The sequence below is a fragment of the Podarcis bocagei genome (genome assembly GCF_964188305.1).
Source record: "Podarcis bocagei genome assembly, chromosome: 14".
NCBI classification, from domain to species: domain Eukaryota; kingdom Metazoa; phylum Chordata; class Lepidosauria; order Squamata; family Lacertidae; genus Podarcis; species Podarcis bocagei.
In genome coordinates, this window is record NC_138139.1 from 31696894 (window position 1) to 31716077 (window position 19184).

Consider the following 19184-nt stretch of genomic DNA (forward strand, 5'->3'; position numbering starts at 1 on the left):
AAGTGTTAGTATTCATAGTCACTGTGCTTACTGCAGCATGGCAGGTCTTAGTGTGGTTGTGACGAGACCTCCCTCTATTCCACTTAAGTGGGGAAATGACCTCTGCAAATCATTCAGATTGAGTAAATAAACATCTATTGTTTTACATAATTTGTCTAGCTACCAAGGCAAGGCAAGAAGGGAGGGAGCTGCCTGGTACACAAAAGTATGCTTATTGAGCCTAACAAGTTTCAAATCTAAATCCTTCTTCAGGGGCAGTCTTTGAAACAACCACCTTGAGACTTTGCTCTCCAATTCTATTGCAGAAAGAATCAGTTGGACACCAAGGACTTGGGCTGGTTGTTATGCAGGGTGCTTCCAAGGAAGGACTTCCATGTACCTCTCATTTTCCTGCATTTGGTGCCTTCCCATCTTTCTCTTCCTGCCCAGGGCAGGAGCAGCAAGCTGTGCAGATTATTCCTGCCCGCTGGCCTGGCCTGGCCTGGGCACCTGAGATTTCAATGGGTGTTTCCTTTATATTTTGAAGTTTGGCCTCCCAGCCATAAAGGAAATAATAAGTGTAAGCTAAGATTTTCAAAATGCTGAAATTGACCCATGTATGTCTCAGACATGGGTGTGTGTGTGTGTGTGTGTGTGTGTGTGTGAGAGAGAGAGAGAGAGAGAGAGAGAGAGAGAGAGAGAGGAGAGATCTCAGAAGAGTGCAAAGCACATAGCCTTACTTAGAACTTCTTGGCTGCATGTGTTGCACATGTCTGAGTTTGAAGAGAGTTTCCTGATAAGCGAAGGCTCCGCCTTTCCCCTCGTCAGTCTCTGTTGAAATCTGGGTCCTTTGCAGTTGCCGAAGGGAGCTTTGTCTCATTCCTTTGTTGGATCACACAGAGCAACAAGCAGCAATGTCCTCCCACTTGCGCAACAGAAAGCTGCTTGCACAACGGGGCTTCCAATTTCTCTTCTCCCCCTCAGGATCCCCCAAAATCTGCTCTGGAGGGACCCCCAACCTTCTGGAGACGATTTTGGGGTCATGAGGGGATTGCTGGGGGGAGGAGAGGAAGGAGAAACACTGTTGTGCAAGCAGCATACCCCCCATGTTACATTTAACCTCACTCATAACCTGCTCAGTCCCATGGGTTTCAGCTGTGTTTCGAAGCACACATTTACCCGCTTTGCTCCAGGGGGAGATAAAGAGGATGCCCCTTTCTTCATGATCCCATGAGATATTTCTTATCTGCCACTCATAAGAGTAAATTATGACCGCTATGTTTCTCATGCTATCCGTATAAAAAATGTACTGTGGATTGCTACTGCAGTGTCCCCTGAGTTTAGTAGAATGAAAGGAATTGCTGAAAAATGAGTGAAAGCAACTAAATACCATTTTTTTAAAAAAAAATTCTCTTGAATACATTTCTCAGTATACATTTATGGCTTTTCATTTGGAAACAGGGAAGCAGGACGTGAAGTTCCTAATTAGACTGCACTGCCCACAGCCGCCTCCTTGCTCTGTGTTTTCCAGCCTAGCTATATTTCACCTTCCAGACTTGAGATTCAGCTGTTTGTTTTATAGACGTGGGATCAGAAGCTATTTTCCCTTATTTTATTTTTATATTCCAACTTTCCTTCACGTGACTAAACGGGGTTATGGTCTTTCTGAATCAGAGGGGTGGGGAAACGAGCAGATTTTGGCAGGGCTGCCATGTAAATATCTGCAGCTAAGGATCTTTTTTTTAAAAAAAAAATAGTGCCTTGTTGCCTTGGTGATCATATGAAATATTTGGAGTGGAGGGAGGTGGAGAGAAGCCAGAAATTGTTCCAGCCGACTGTTGGCAAACCATTTTTTTGCAAGCATGGGCTTCCCAGGCACAGGCGCTTGACCTGTCAACGCCCAAATGGAACTGCTTGCTCACTTGCTTGTTTGGCTTTGCTGCTGAACAGAATCCTTCCAAGTGTGTCTGATGCTGGGTGTACATTTTCAGTTGCATCTCCTCCTGTGGAGTTCCATGTGTTTCGCCATATGGCAGAAAATGTTTCTGTCCTTTGGAATGCTCTCATTTTAAACACGTTAATTTCCAGAGATGGAGTAGGGCCCCTTCTGACAGAAGGAAGCTTTCCGTCCGTTGCTCTGGACTCACTTAAATGCCAAAGGGCTTAACAATAAGTTGCAAAGCAGAAAGATGTGTAGACTTTAAGACCAGCTGTTTGCTGATAAGAACATCTGCGATGTTCCTAGTCTTGCTGGGAGAACTGAAAAGTTGGCATTTCAAAAGTGCAGTTTGTTCCCGAGCTGTGAGGCTGGAGTCCCTCTGCCTCACAGCATGGAGCCCAAAGGGGCCAAGCCTGTGTATAGTCCTACTCTGTGTGCATCCATCTCCACCGTGGACAACTGACCTATCAAAGGAGCATCTTCCTCTGTGACTTAAATGTCTGGTGGCTGTGTGGAAGAATGAGCTGCGTTAACCAAACAGAAGGTCAACAGCTTCTTGTGTGGTGACTTGGACTCTTCTCAGTTGCATGTTTTTTTTGTCCCAAGTGAAAGATGCTTTTTGGCCAGGGAAAGAAGAAAAAGAAGAAAAAAGTGTATGGGCCAGAAGAAATACTTGGATGCTGTTCCAGTTTTCTGAGGGGAAGCTGCTCCGTGTTCCAGTCCGCTCACCAGCTGCATCAGCCAACCGAGCTGGAGGCAGCAGATTGAACATCCTGTTTGTGGCAAGCCTTGCAGAGCAGGGATCCAGCTGAGCATCACAGAATTCATGATGAGGGGGATCCCCAGCCACTGTTCTGTCCTGCTTCACTGGGCCGTGGTTGAGGGCCATGGTTCCAAATGGTGTTGCATGAAAAGGGTCTGAATTGTGCCCTGGGCGCAAGCCATTCTATGCCCAGTGGAGCAGATGGGCCCTGCAAAGCCTTTTGTCTCAGTACTTTGGCAGTAGTGACATCCCAAGGGAGGAAGGAGGATATGTCAGCTACTACAACAGACAGGCAAGGTGGGCGGGATCTCTGAAGCATCACTGTTACGCATAAACAGCACTATCTTTTCCTCTGCCTTAGTGTGGAATGTGTGCAGAGTAGGGCATCAAAACTGATTAAAGGGACTGGAAGCCAAGCCTTGTGAGAAACATTTGAGGGAGGTGGGAATGTTTGGCCTGGAGAAGAGGAGTCTGAGGAGTTATATTAGAGCCATCTTTGAATATTAGAGCCGTCTTTTAATATCTGAAGAGTTGTCACATCGCGAATGGAGCAGGCTTGTTTTCTCCTGCCCCAGAGGGGAGGCCCTGAACCAATGGATTCAAATTACAAGGAAGGAGATTCCGACTAAACATTAGGAAGAACTTTCTGACAGTAACAGGTGTTTGACAGTGGAACAGACTAATTTGGAGGCTTTTAAAGCAGAAGTTGGATGGCCCTCTGTGTGGGAATCCCTTTAAGACAACTACAGTGCCTGAAGACAGACAGTCTTGCATCCATAACAGTGACCAGAGGAGGAATGACTCCTGGGAGTAGCATAGAGAGAAGTAACACCATAGTTCATCATCAGCAAAACCTTCATCTGCCCCAGCTGCAACAAATCATGTCTCTCCCGTATCGGTCTCTACAGCCACAGCAGGTGCTGCAACCTTCCAACAGTTTGACTTCACCCCCAAAGGTTCACTTCTCCATTGTGTCCCGAGACAGACAGATCCTAACCAACCATAATGGATGGCCATCTGTCAGGGATTCTTCAGCTGTGATTCCTGCATTGCAGTTGGTTAGACTGGATGATCCTTGGGTTCCCTGCCAACTCTACAATTCTGTTATTCTAATGTTTAAAAATCCATGCAAGAAGCAAAGCCAGTAGCAATAACAGAACCCAAAGAGGCCTGGTGTGCTGGACAAAGGGGGAGCTCTCATTGCCTGGGCTACCCTACAGTTGCAAGGAAGGTGCCTGCCATTTGTTCTGGGAGCTGCTTAGAAAAATGTGTGTGCATCTCTTTGAGGGTGGGACAGAAGCATGTCTCAAGTTTTAATGCACAAAAGTTGGTCTTAAGAACTAAAAAGAGCCTGCTGGATCAGGCCAGTGACCCATCTAGTCCAGCATCCTGTTCTCACAGGAGCCAACCATATTTTCACTCTGCCACCACAGCATATTAGCACCCAATGCCATGTTGTGAGCTGCTTTGAGGATTTCAGTCAAAAAGCAGGGCACAAATCTACCAAATATATAAAGATTTGGGGAAACACTAGTCTAGCATCATTTGCACGTAACAGGTTTTGGAAAAGCAAATGCAACTAGGCACTGAAGTGTTGCAGACCTATATAGCCTCAGAGGTGTCAGGGCCCTCAAACGTCATTGGCTGATGCAGGAAATCCTCTCCTACAGCAGAGGTGGGCATCTAATTGCTTCGTAAAAACTTTTAACAATGAAGAACCTGCCACCTTCCCAGGCTCTACTCTTAAAACAGCTCATGCTATCAGGGAGTTCTTTCTAACATGTAATTGAAATAGTCTTCCTTATATTGTGAATTTGTTTGTTCTGGTCCAGTTTAATAAATAAAATAAATAGACAGATACAGAGAAATTGCTGCGTCACCTATGTGACAGCTACTCAAATATTTGAAGGTGTCTGGTTATCATAGTACCTTTCCTGCAGACTACTTATAAGCAGTGCCTTCCATTTTTCCACATAGGTCTTGGTCTCCAGGCCCCTCACCAGCTGGTTGGAGTGAGAAGTGTTCAGGCTACCCATATTTTTAAGTGCAGCATTTTAAAAGACTGCAGAGAGGATTCCTATCTGTTTACATGCCTCTCTACAGTTGAAACTTGTTCTGCCTTTTTTTTTTTTTTTTTTTGGCTGGTTTTGTTCAAACAGAAACCATTCCAGAAGGCCTCCTTTTAACCCTCATGACTCATCAAAACACAGATAAACCACATTCCTTTTGCTGTTGTGCATGGAGGTTCCCAGCAGAACTTGGCAGACGTCTTTGCACTCTCAGATATTTGAAGGAAGATTCTTTCACAGAGGGAATCTCAGTTCCTTATCAAATGCTTGCAATTCCTTGCAAGCAAACCTGCCTTCCTACAGTGGCATTTCCTTTAATGTTAGACCTGCCAGTTGCCCCACAGTTGAAAGGGTGCTGTCTGCAAAAAAAGTACCAGCTTGAGGCAGCTAACAATTAATAGTTTTAAAACAAGGCAGTGAAACTTTATGGCATGTCTGGCCAGACAGTGCTCTGTTCCCAGGGTTCTACCTGGGAGAGGAGGTAATGAGGCTGGATCAAATAAATGTTGGGTTTCATGGTGCAATTGCTAGACGTGGCTTCCTAGTACAAAGAGCCTCATGTGCAGTTTCCCTTCCCTATTTCTTCACCATCTAGATTGAGCGCCGTCTCGACAACGTGAGGTCCGTATGCCACACTTCCTGCAAGAGGCTAGGCATGTGTTTGCATGGGCAGTCTGGAACAGATGCAGAAAAGAGACATGTAAGTGCCAACCCCTTCCAAGGAGAACTGTGCACCAGATTTGGCCAAGCTGAATCAGGCCAGTTCGGTGAGATCCATGTTTTGGCAGAGTCAGGTAGCGACACCCAGAGATCAGTCCAGGTTGGGCTGCACGAGTGATCTGGGGCTGTCAGGGCAGGAAGAAGAGGTACGCAACTCACAGTTCCCAAGCTGGGGAAGCAGACCCCAACGAGTTGAATCCACGGCTCGCCAGCTGGTGCACTGCCCTACTTCCAAGTTCCTCACTCTTCAAGTCTGTCCTTCCCAAAGTGCTCCTGTTCCACTGGGCTCCTCTTTCTCTTCTAAGCACTGCACAGAGATCATCCAGATGTGTTGCCCAACATCTGAAAGAAAAAGGGATGCTTGGCTCCTGTTCTGGCAAGTCAGCCATCCTTCAGAAGCCTCTGTCATTTCGCAGAATCTCTCAAGTTCTCCTGACCCTGCCATGATGCTCTTACTCCCTGTTACTTTTGCATGTGCTATTTTTTGGGTTTTGTTCCTAACCACATTGTTATCTCCACCCCAGCAGGCCTGACACCTGACATAATGTACAACATCAGTTGTGGGCGGGTGAGTGTAGTTCAGGGAAGCCAGCTTCACGGGCCAAACAGGGACCCCAGTGGGCCAAGTTTGGCCTCCAGGCTAGGGTTCCCCTCCCCTCCGCCTTGCACAGAATTTTTGCGCATTAAACTTCTTTAAAAGAGCTAACTGCCGCCTCCTCTGTCATTGCTCACCCAGCACCACCCAGAGCCCTATCTTAGCTGGCAGTTGTGGAGTTCATGCTGGGAGCAGTCAGGGGACTCCAGCACTGCAGGTGCTGGCCACGCTTTGAGGAACAGGGGCTGCTTGTGAAGGCTCAGAGTTCACCAGCCCGTACAAGTTTCTCTGTACATGATTGGCTTCCTGCACCCAGCATCTGGGCTTATCTTGAGAGAGGCAGATACAGGAAGCACCCACAGGTCCCTCTTTTCCCCAATAGAAGTTTTAACTGAAATCACTCCCTCTCAGTCAAAAGGCCAAAAAAAGCCCCTTTGAATTATAAAAAAGGGCTTTTGATTGCAGGCAAGTAAAAAGAGGAGTGGCTTTAAAGACATATGCAGCCTTAAATGATACTCCACATTCGTTAATCTGAAAATATGCTGCCACCCATCACAGGTTCCATCTTCACAGTTGCTGGAGAGAGTTAGAATTGATGCTCCAGCTCACAAGTTGATGGACTAGGAACACAAGAAGAGCCTTGTAGCTGGATCAAGCCCAAATGCCCATCTCGTCCAGCATCCTGTTCCCACAGGGGCCACCCAGATGCCCCAGTGGGAAGCCTGCAAGCAGGACCTAAGTGCAACAGCACTCTTCCGTTCTGCCATTTCCAGCAACTGGTAGTCAGAAGGATGCTGCTTCTGACAATAGAGATAGAAGATAGACATCAGGGTTAGTAGCTGTTGAAGACTGTGGCACTGTCTGTTAAGTGTGGTACACTCAGTCATCAGGTCAGCCTCCCCACTCACCCCGCCCAATGTCTCATTTAAAATCCTGTGCACATCATCTCGGTCTGACCCACCTAAACTCCACTTCCTTTCCTTCCCCTTGTCATCACCATTGTCCCACCATATTTTTCCTGGTTCCCAAGTTCAGCAGCCACAGGTTGCTACTCGGAGTAGACCCATTGGATTTATTGAACCTAAGTTAGCCATATCCTTTTAACTTAAATGGTTCTACTCTCTCAGTAGGAAAGTAGCATCGGACCTGGCATTTCCTTAACCCCAACGATAGCAGTATTTGTTTTCTCTCCACAGAAAAAGCTTCCTCTCACTGCTTTTGCTCAGAATATGCAGGAAGGTGCTCTGCAGCTAAGCGATGAAACTTTGCTGGGGTAAGGGTTGCATCACTGTTATTTTTCCTGGTCATGGTCATTTGTCGTTTGGTCAGATATAACCAGTGACCTAATTTTATGCCTGTCAGGCAAATGCGCCAATTCAGTATTTTTTAAAAAGAATACAAGCTAAAACAGATCTCATGAATTTGCTCCTGAAACTTTGATTTTAAGTGTAAAAACGAAAACCTTACATGACTCTTCTGTAAGTAGCCCTGGAGATCAAAGGAGCTCTCATTACCTCTTTTTTTTCTCCCTCCCAATGCTTGGAATCCACCCATCTAATGCAACTGTGTATTCTTCTTTGTTTTAAGGAAAATGCTGGAGACTTGTGGTGAAGCAGAAAATAAGCTAGCAATGGAGCTCTCTCACCATGAGGTGCAGGTTGAGAAAGATATTTTAGAGCCACTGAACCTCCTCTCAGAGGTAAGTTGCTTCTGCCGCTGTCCATAACCCAAGCTTGACCCGCTCCCTAAAATGACACAATCGTTGAGACCCGCCAAGAATCGGGTGTTGCTTTGTGTGCACTTAAGACAAATATAGCTGTCTGCACAACAAACGTCTCAACTGTCAGCTTCCTGTCGTCTTACCCTTTCAGACGGAAATCCCCAACATTCAAAAACAGAGGAAGCAGCTTGCAAAACTGGTGCTGGACTGGGATTCTGCAAGAGCCAGGTAATACAAACACATACACACACACACACACACACACACACACACACACTTTCCTCTTCCTACGTCAGCACAGGAAATACCAGGATTCCATCATGGCTTTGGGGCATCCTTCTCAGGAGCACTTGGCTGCTACGTAAGGCCGCATCCAGTCAACAAAAAGCTTTCCAACGTAAGGCAACCAAAAAGCTTTCCATCTTGGTCCACTGCATTTGGGGAAGAGACATATTAGCCTTGTCTCCTTGCTTTCCTCTGCTGATCAAGATGTCTTCCAGCTCCCCAGACACCATGTGTCTATCTGTCTTGTCATAAGGACATACAGCTGGAGGAATGGAGTGTGCGTTGGCAGGTGCATAAGACAGGGAACTGTAACACTAGAACTCGTGAACATCCAATGAAGCTCAGCATTGGAAGATTCAGAGCAGATAAAAGGAAGTCCTTCACATGGCATAAACTATGGAACTTGCTTCCAAGGAGGTAGTGATGGCTTCAAAAGGGGACTGGACATATTTGTGGAGGGAAAGGCTATTGGTGACTGCTAGTCATGATGGCTGTGCTCTTTCTCCATAGTTGGAGGCAGCAATGCTTTTCAATAACAGTTATCACTGGAAACTGCAGAAGGGGAGAGTGCTCTTGTGCTCAAATCCTGCTTGCTGGTTTTTCATAGGGGCATCTGGTTGACAACTGTGAGAACAGGATGCTGGCTAAATGGACCATTGGCCTGATCCAGCAGGGTCTTCTTATGTTCTCATGCATCCTAGTGGCTGCAGGTCAGGCCATGAGTTGGCCTTGTGACTAATCTGTTCGGCTTGCTTTTTGCCACAGGCCAACCCAATTTCACATCCCCAAACTTGCTTGCAGATCAGAACACAACTCTCTGTTCAATTATGGACTTCTCCAAATTTTGCAATGCAGTTTCAATCTCCCCAAAATATACATTTCACATAAAGAAATGCATGCAGAACACATACTTTAGGCAGAAACACATTGGAAAAAGAAATTCGCTTTTGCATTTGGCAAAAGAAAGGCAAGCAGACAATAGGGGATGCTACAAAAAAGAATATGAGCAGCTCATTGCTATTTAAAGAAAACCCAACAAAGGCCACCACCAACAAAGCTTGAAATACTTTAGTAGCAAGATACCAGCTAGGAAAGCTGTTGGGGCTTTGGATGACAAAGGAGACAGAGGCTCCCACAAGAGGCAGCAATGGCCACCAACCTGGCTGGCATTGAATGCCAGTTGCTGAAAGTTGCTAGTGGAGAGAATTCTCTTGTGCCCAGGTCCTTCTTTTAGGCTTCTCCTAGGTATCTGGTGGGACACTGTGAGTCCTATTCTCTCTAGGATGGTGGCCTAGAGAGACCACTGGCCTAATCCAGCAGGACACTTAAGTTATTGGGTAAAATAATTAAAATGCATTTTTAAAAATCATATTTTTTCAGGTAGCAGTTGCACAGAATGAATCCAATTTACATGGTTTTATTCCATGAGTTCTTTCAGTAAGTGTGCAAAAAACCAGGCCAGGGCAGACCTATGATTCAGGAAAACTTGACATGGAGCAGACTTAGGCTGGTCCATTGGTTCCACAATGCAACACACTGCTTTAGCCAAACAGGATTCTGGGCTTGGCTTCTGAACCCACCTATTCCTGTGCCTGTGCCTGTGCTGCTTCCCATGTTCTGTACCCTGCTTGGCACACTGCAGGCGTCACAAAGTGTTTAGCAGAGGGAGGAAGTAGATTGGAGACCTGTGATCACTCCTCATTGTTTTCCCTCTCTGGTGCTCTTTGTGCAAGAAGAATAATTCTGATCACTCTTATGCAGATGGAACCAGGCCCACAAAACCTCAGCCACCAACTTCCAGGGGCTTCCGTCTAAGATTGATTCCCTCAAGGAGGAGATGGATGAAGCGGGAAATAAAGTCGAGCAATGCAAGGTGCGTTGAGAACTCTTGGAACACTTCCCCAGGGAGAATTGGGCTGCATTCTTACCATTCATTTAAACCACACACACAAAGAGTCCTGGCAACTGCAGTTCAACCCTCACAGAGCTACAATTCCCAGCACCCATAACAAACCACAGTTCTCAGGATCCTTGCTGGTGTGTGTACTTCAAATGTATGGCATGTATGCAGTCTTGGGCTATTTATTCTGTTTATTTATTTGAAAGCCTCTAGAGTCTTTGCCCAATATCTCCTTTCCCACCTGGATTCACAGATCTGCAGGGGAGGCCTGACCTCCTTATCTGGCTACCAAAGACATTGTCCAGTTTCCCCCCAGAGAAAATGTATCCACCCGTCTCCTTTCTGCTGGGCTGTATTTTCTACCTCACATCTTCTGTTACCAGCCTTTTCTACCACTTAGTGGACATGTAGTGCTAAACATTGTCGGCCCAAAACTTGCTTGTCTCTACAACTAACCTCCTGGCCAGGAAAGTCTAGCTCCCCTTAGCTATTGTTTTGAGAAGGCAATGGAAGGCATGATTTGGCTAAATTCTGGGGGAGGGCTTGTGGATGTGCGCCACCCCAATAATTCAAGAACTGATCCTATGGGTCACATCCTGCACTGGGGAAGGGAGTTTAGGGGCATGGAACTCCTCTATTTTACTAGTACTCACCATGGCTATTCCTTCCTGTAAATCCTTACTCTACAGCTAACTCTGTGTATCTCTGCTCACACATATATGGCCCAAAAGTGTGCTAAGAGAAGCCAAATCCTGTGATCAAAATAAATTAAGCAAATTAGCGTATATTAGCAACCTCTTCCTATATTTATTACTGTGTCACCCTGCTGCTTTGTATCTGTTACTTGTTTTGCATAATTTATTGAGGTTCTGCTAGCGTTCAGCAGGGTCAAGGAGCCATGTAGAGGCTCAACTGCTGGAACTTTTCCACGGTTGGAGGCAGTAATGCTTCAGAATACCAGTTGCTGGGAACCGCAGGAGGGGTGAAAGTGCTCTTGTGCTCAAATCGTGCTTGCCAATTTCCCAAAGGCATCTGATTGTCCACTGTGAAAATGGGATGCTAGACTACATGGGCCCCCTTTGGCAGGCTTGCCTTATATTCTTATGCTCAGGCACCCTCTCACACCACACATTTTGCTGTACCAGGGGTGGGAAACTTCAGGCCCAGGGGCCAGATATGGCCCTCCAAGCCTTCTTCTCTAGCCCTTGGGACCTTCCGCACCTTTTCCACACCCTTTTATTTACCTCCCCTTGTGTGGTTTTGCATAGCTTGCATGTGGCTTGAATTTTAATGTACCTTTTTATTTAAAAAATCTATTTAATTTGAGTGGGTGGGTCTTGAAGCTAGGCTACTGTGCAAAGGCAAAATTTTGCATCTATTGCCCTTCCCATCACTAGCATTTGGCCCCCAGAAGGTTGCCTAGAAGGAAATGTGGCCCTGCACTACGCACTGCCTACTGTATTGCCAAGCTTGGTGTGTGTGCGTTTACAGCCATATCAATATTATAATAATGGATAGAATCATGTTTCTGCAAAGCAGATAGGCCAAAGAATATTTGACCTGATGTGTGGCTATGCATATGGACCGAGGATGTGCAGAATTTGCACAGCATGATGGGATTGTGCATTGGGAGGTGTTCTGGCCTGATGGCTGGTAGACAGGCAGCCCAGGGAGGGGGCAATTTAAGCTCCCAGGTTTTGCATTTATGTCTTCTTCTTGGAAATGTGGTGCCTTCCATGGGGTTTGCTGTTGCTGACTTGCAGTTTGTCTCGTTTTCCCCTCCTCTTCTGCCCGAAAGGATCAACTTGCAGCGGACATGTATAACTTCATTTCCAAAGAAGGCGACTACGCCCGCTACTTTGTCTCTGTGAGTACCTCTCTCTCCTCTGATAGCTCTTCCTTTCTGCAGACATACATTTCACATGCTTAATCCGCCTGTGTGGTGTTGGTGGTGGTGTTGTTCTTGTTGTTGTTGCTGTTGTTCTTGTTGTGTTCATCCAATGCTAACTTTTTGTTTTTAAAATGTGGGTTCTATTCTCAGTTATTAGAAGCCCAAGCAGATTACCATAGAAAAGCATTAGCAGTCTTAGAAAAGGTGCTCCCTGAAATCCAGGCCCATCAAGGTAAAGTAAACCTGTGCTCTGCCTCCTGCTTTTGCCTGTGCCACCTTTGCACTCTCCTCCTCTGACTTTTTCTTTTTTATTCTCCCCCTTTGGCATGCCATCTTTCTGGAATAAGGACACGGGGCCTTTCTTAATGACACCATCTTCCCAAATTGCCCCCCATCCTCTCTGCAGCTGCATTTCTGACATTCTTCCAAGCCTCTATTAATACACTAACAACCCATGATGGATTTGGTCTGAAACTCCTCAGGGGGCAGCGCCATGCCATGAGCCTGCCAGATCCACCCCTTGGCTTGCCGACCCAGAGCCACCACCTCTCCTGGCCACCTGTTGCTTTTTGGATTGCCATATTTAGGAATCCACAAAGCTGCCTGATACTACCTAGGCTAGTATTATCTCTTGAGTGGCAGCAGCTCTTCAATGTCTCAGGCAGAAAGAGGAGGTGTTTCCCAGCCTTGAGATGCAAAGGTTTGAACCTGAGACTCTCTGTATTCAAAGCTACCAAGCTGTGGCCCTCTCTTCAGGGTTGGGCTTTCAAGAGGCCGTTCAGAAACTTGGAAGCAAGCGAGGTGCCTTTGGGGAGTGAGTAGCAGGGCAAGGGCAGCCTTCTCCATCCTTTCAGATGTATCCTAGTAGGATTGTACGGTGCTGGGAATGTTGGGGGTTGCAGTCCAAAACATTTAGAGGGAGCCAGGTTGTCTAAGCCTGACCTAGAGTGACAGGGAGGGACAGGTGAGTAACAGGCATTGCAGGGTGCTGGAAAAGACTCTACAGGCCACCTGTCAATGAATCCTAAGTCAGAGGAACAAAGGAGTTGCCTTGCAAGAGCCAACAATGGATTATATCCAACTTACTGTAGGTAGACCCGTTGAAATTAATGGACTGAGGTCAGTCGTGCCCATTAAGTTTAATGGGTCTAGTTTGAGTATTGCTTCCTTTGGAGACAGCCCCAAAACTGCTGCTTGCTTTCTTTCCAGTAGCCAGGTGCTTCCAGAGGAAGCCCACAAGCAGGGCACTGAGGTGGTGGCCTCGGTGCCTTCAATTCAGAAGTAGACTGCCTGAGTACATGGAGGTTCTATATGGCAATAGTTTCCCACTCCCTCTATTTCTATAGTACAGGGGCAAATGACAGTTCTCATGTAGCCATCACAGTACCATCCAAGTGCAGGAGAGGTTATCAGTAAAATATCAGCAGAAACAATTCCAAAGTTTGAAGAAGTGTAAAAATATTTAGGAGAAAATCATCCTTAAGGCAGTGGGAGATTGGGGGTGGTGCTCAGTGTTAAATGAAAGCTTGTAGGAGGAAGAATGAAATGGAGTATCCTGGAGTAGGGCTGTGACAGTCCTGGCTGCTGTGTCTACTCATCACAATGCATATGTGTGCATGTGCAGCCTGACACTAAAGTGCAGAATAATCTAGGCTGGGGATACTAACAGCTCCTCACATCATCAGAGCAAAGTGTAGACTTAATAGCAAGAGAGAGAGGGAGAAGTAGAGGCTCAGTGGGCCTGATTGGGCCTGTGGTCTTTAAGTGGCTCTTTGCAAACCCATCAACCATCTGATACACGGAATTGCACTGGAGTCTTCCTGGTCTCTCTGAAGAAGTATGGTGGCAATTTACATTTGAGCAGGAGAGGAATACGTCAGCCATTCTGCTTTGGCCGGCCCTTGCAGTCCTATCCAAATGCTGCTGCATGTCATTTGGTGATGAGCCGGAAGATAGCCTGTGCTCTGCTCCTCTCCATGTTGATGCACTTCATCTTCTGCCCAGGAAAGGGGCTTGGGAAGTGTCCAGTTGGGTGCTGGTGGTTCTGTGCACCCTGGTGCCTTGTGCCACAGCAATGTGGCAGAAGCATCAAGAGCCTTGGAGTGACCTCAGACATCTCATTGCTAGCACTTCCTGCATAACTAACAGTCTGCTGATGCTCTTAACTCCTCCATCTCTTCAACTAGAAGAGCAAATAATAGTTAAAAAGTGTTTTCCTTGGCAGATTGGGGAGAAAAGAAGCTGGCTCGTGCAAAACGATATGCAAGAGCCATTTAAAAAAACTAAAAAAACCTATTTCCTCCGTATTGCAGTGTTGACAACTCTTGGAGAGTAGATTGAACAGCCTTCCAAACATTTAATCTGTCAACATTGTGGTTTCATGTTTGCCTAAAGGGGCGGGTTCTGCACCTTTATATCCTGTGAGCAAATCCTGTCTAAAGTCAGCCAGGTGACGTCATACTGTGCCTTCCTCTTGGAGCCAGTTCACACCCCTGTTTAGGTGTGTACTGATTTGCTCTTGACACAGGCTGAGTGTTCAAATCTTGCTGGCCTTTGCAACAGGGCAGGTAAGCAGCTGGCAAAAATACGGCTGACTTGAGCCTTTCTGCACCAGGTCAACCTGCTTCTGTGCCTGTGGCAAGCTAGTCTGCTCTAGTCACTCTACAGGAAGACCTCAAATTGTGGACACCATATAGAAAAACCCAAATAGGGTGGGTGAGGAGAATACGTGTGCAGAGGCACAATGGAAAACTTGGTCCCTGTGAGAGGAGAAAATACTTTGATCTGCAATGGGTTTTCTTCAATAACTGCCTCAGTCACAATGTTTAAGACAGCTTTTATTTGGTCAGAACAACAGCGGCTGCTGGGGAACCCATAAAGGTGTGGTGCCCACAGGACTAAAAGTTACACAGTCTTATATAGAGGCATTCCCTTGCCTTTGTGTTACACATGTGCCAAAATTAAGTCACATTCTCAAAGGAAAGCAGACCTGAATTAGCAGGAAGAATTCTGTGTCTTTCAATTTGGCTCAATGCTGCATTTTTCCTGCAAAACCTTCTTGACACATTATTAGTACAGCCTAAGTAAGCAGATTCTCCTGACATTGTCCTTTCCCACATTTTTTTTTTTTACACCAGTTCACATAAAAGCTACCTATCAATGTATACATTCGTACGTTCATCCACTACACAATCCCACCAATGCAGTGATGATGCAACTTACCATTTCATAGGGACAGTTTGTGACCCAAGCAGTGTGGCCTATGCTAATTGGATTCTGGGACACAGAAGGGAATTTGTTCTCAAAGACCCACAGGAAAGCCTAGTTTCATAGCAAGCAATCAGTTGCAAATCCCCACAGACTGGTGGGTGGTGATTTCATTTTGCTAACAGCTTGCAGTTCTGAGCTTGCACTGAGCATCTCAAAGCATGAATGGCACTCATCAAGGAGGCCATGTGAATTTGTCCTTCAGGAAAAGCCTGGCTTTTTTGCACAGGAGTCAGTAGCCAAGTCTTTGGCCAATATGATTGCTTGAATTGTGAGCCCTGGCATCTAGAACTGCATCAGCCGGTTGTACAGAGATGGGCAATATTCGAGGGCATTGGCTGTCGGCAGGGTTCTTCTTTTCTTTGTTTTTACAATGACTTTGCACAGGCTTGGCATCCTTGCTACACTCCCAGAGGAAAATTTAAAGGGCTTTGCCAAGTGAACGGTTCAAAGCTGCTCATATCATTGCTCACTGCTACTCCAGATTCCCTCCTTTTACTGCTTTGCAGTAGTGTTGCTGACTGTTAATTGTTCCTCTTTTGCTAGACAAGTGGAGTGAGAAGCCAGCTTTTGGGACTCCCCTGGAAGAGCATCTCAAGCGCAGCGGCCGTGAAATTGCCCTCCCGATTGAGGCGTGTGTGATGATGTTGCTGGAAACGGGCATGAAGGAGGAGGTAGGGTACCCATCGTCTCACTGTTGCTCAGTGCCCTCCAGATGCTTTGAACTACAACTCCCATCATGTTGGAAGTTGCAGTCCAAAGCCTTCTGGAGGGCACCAGGCTGGGCAAGTGGCAGCTTCAGCCGCTCTCCACCTTTTCCAAGCTAAATATACCCTTCAACCGTTCCTCATAAGGCTTAGTTTCCAGACCTTTGATCATCTTGGTCACCCTCCTCTGCACACATTCCAGCTTGTCAACATCCTTCTTAAATTGTGGTGGCCAGAACTGGACACAGTATTCCAAGTGAGGTTTGACTAAGGCAGAATAGAGTGGTTCTATTACATCCCTTGATCTGAACACTATACTTCTGTTGATGCTGCCTAGAATAGCATTAGCTTTTATTAGCTGAATCACACAGTTGACTCATGTGAAGCTTGTGGTCCACTAAGACCCTTAGATCCTTTTCACAGGTACTACTGGCAAGCCAGGTGTCTTCCATCTTATATTTGTGCACCTGATTTTTCCTGCCTAAAGGTAGAACCTGACATTTGTCCCCGTAGAAATCCATTTTGTTGGTCTGGACCCAGCTCTTTGTTCTGGCAAAGCAAAGTAATGCGTATTTAATTGAACTGAATGTTGACACCTTTGAGACGGAACGAACTGCTTGGTGTAAGGTGCAACCTTAGCAGGTGCTGAAGGACATTTTGTCATGGTGCAGAAACTGCCCCCGTTAAGAGGATTTCTCTTTTCCGTCATGACACAGGGCTTGTTCCGGATCGCGGCTGGAGCTTCCAAGCTAAAGAAGCTGAAAGCCGCGCTGGACTGCTCCACCTCGCAGCTGGACGAGTTCTACTCTGACCCTCATGCCGTGGCAGGTAGGTCGTTTCCAAGACAGCGGAATTGTATGTTCCGGGGGCATGGTTCAGGCTTCATCACAGATAAGGTATTCATGGCAAAAGCAACAGGGCCGGCACTCAGGTGTGAGAGGTGCAATGCAGGCATGAATGCCATAACATAATAAGAACCCTTCTGAATCAGGCCCATCTAGTCCAGCATCCTGTTTTCACAGCAGCCAACCAGATGCCTCAGTGGGAAACCCAAAAGCAGAATTCAAGCACAGAGCCCTCTTGTCTCTTGTGGCTTCTGGCAACTGGGATCCAGAAGCATTGCTGCTTCCAACTATGAAGGCAGAGCCCAGCCATCATGTCTATTAGCCATTGATAGCCTTCTCCCCCATGGTTTGTCCAATCCTCTTTTAAAGCCATCCAAGATGGTGACTTATCACTGCCTTCTGTGGAAGAGAGATGCACTGCCATCAACCATCCCCTGCTGTAGTGTTGCTGTAAGTCGGGGTTGGGAAAATTGAAGCCCTCCAAGAGGGCGTTGGACTGCAGCTCCCAGCAGTCAGCATGACCAGTAATCAAGGATGATGGGAGCTGTAGTCCAAACAACACCTGGAGGGCCACAGATATTCCCCATCTCAGCTATCAGCACAGGACGCTCTTGTGTTGGGTGCCCTGGCTAAGGCCACTTCTGCAGTTCTTCAAACATAAATAAGAAAATCTTCAAAGGCAGAAAGCTCTGAAAGCTCTCATTTGAAGGGGAAATGCATCTCTCTTGGTAACATTGAAAGCAGAACTTGAAAGTCCTGCCCCTCAAGGGATCTTTGTTTCGAAATTGTAGTTGAATTGATTTTCCCTGCTCCTGTGTTTATGTCCTACCTCAGCTGCTTTTCATATTGCATCTGGTATTTTTATTGTATTAGTTTGTCTTATTGATTGTAATGCTGCCTTGAGAGTTTTGTTGGTTTAAAAAAACCCCCAAAAAACCTTACTCTAAATAAAAGGTCATTCAGACACTGATTTCAGTTAGCAGAGGAGAATGCCAGCCTCCCTAGCAATAACTCTAGTTCTGGGGCAGCTGCTTTGGATTTCTCTGTTTTATTTATGCTCATAAATGTATATCCCACCCTTCCACAGAGCCCACAGCTTTGTCTGTGTACCTGCAGCTCCATGAATTTAACATTTAACACGAACAATTACATTTCATCCAGTCAGTCCCCTCAATGCAGATAGAAATAAGGTTTGTTTCATCAGCTTGCACTGTTGTGCAAAATACAACACTATCAGTTGGCAGTGACAATTGTGTCCTTGGTCACAGTGAACTCTGCAGGAACAAACTCCTCTTCTCCCAGGCTCATCCTCCTCATCCTTGACCTGGCACTAAACTCTGAATGCACTCGAATAAATGCAGGGAAGGTCTTGCTTGGTTGAAGGTAGCACCCCCTCCTTGACTTTCCAACGGGCTTCAAAGGCATTCAAACTATATTTTATATTTATTATATCTGTTATTTTTATATTCTGTTTTTCAGGCAAGCTTGGCCCCCAAGGCAGGTTACAATTAAAATTCATCACAGGATGCAATGTAAGGAAGTGTGTGTGTAGATAGATAGTTAGGAAGAGAAACAGTGATGTTTGCAGCTCACTGAACCCATTTTGTGCTCCTCTGGACATTGCCTTGCTGGCTAGTTTCTTCCATTGTTGCATTTTAACCCAAGCCAGTAACTGAACCTGGATGCTTTGGGGGGTGCAGAGAAGCAGGTGGCCAAATCCCCCTTCCGTTCTCTGCCCAGTATGCCTGCCAAATGTTGTGTGAAGGCAGATGGGAAGTCAGGTTTGAGCTGGCCGCACCCTCTCTCCCCAGGCCACACTCCTCCAAAACTTGCTGGGATTTCAGAGGCAAGACCCCCAGCATGCCCCTGAGTTAGAGACTGGACAGTGCTAGTAGAGATGGTTGCCTAAGGCAGCCTAAATTGTTGAACCTTATTGTGGCATTCTTCAGAAGGTCAGCTGCAGTCAGCTGGCCGGTTTGGTTCAGCCAAGGCATGGTGCGCATCGGAAGTGCAAATGGCCTCAGCCCAGTATACCTGAAGGAGCATCTCCACTCCCATCGTTCTGCCCGGACACTGAGGTCCAGCTCCGTGGGCCTTCTGGCGGTTCCCTCATTGCGAGAAGCAAAGCTACAGGGAACCAGGCAGAGGGCCTTCTCGGTAGTGGCACCCGCCCTGTGGAATGTCAAAGATGTCAAAGAGATAAACAACTACCTGACATTCAGAAGACATCTGAAGGCAGCCCTTTTCAGTGAAGCTTTTAATGTGTGACATTTTAATGTATTTTTAAATCTTTGTTGGAAGCTGCCCAGAGTGGCTGGGGAAACCCAGCCAGATGAGCGGGGTACAAATAATATATTATTATTATTATTATTATTATTATTATTATTATTATTATTATTATTATTATTATTATCATTATTATTATTATTATTGAAGGGCCAGAGGCAGAGCTAGCTGCTCCGTCAGGGAGCATCCCGGGGGGGGGGGCGCTGCCCACAGTGATG

The 19184-nt window shown here is 46.4% G+C and overlaps 1 protein-coding gene across 1 annotated transcript in view; it reads left to right on the forward strand.

The window, feature by feature from the left end:
- ARHGAP17 (Rho GTPase activating protein 17) overlaps positions 1–19184 on the forward strand; it is a 63798-nt gene that overhangs the window by 21461 nt on the left and 23153 nt on the right. Inside the window, exons 3-9 of the mRNA XM_081170966.1 lie at positions 5346–5450; positions 7262–7338; positions 7653–7764; positions 7937–8013; positions 9832–9943; positions 11769–11837; positions 12012–12093. Of these exons, the coding sequence (XP_081027092.1) occupies positions 5346–5450; positions 7262–7338; positions 7653–7764; positions 7937–8013; positions 9832–9943; positions 11769–11837; positions 12012–12093 (634 nt within the window). The remainder of the gene's footprint in view (positions 1–5345; positions 5451–7261; positions 7339–7652; positions 7765–7936; positions 8014–9831; positions 9944–11768; positions 11838–12011; positions 12094–19184) is intronic.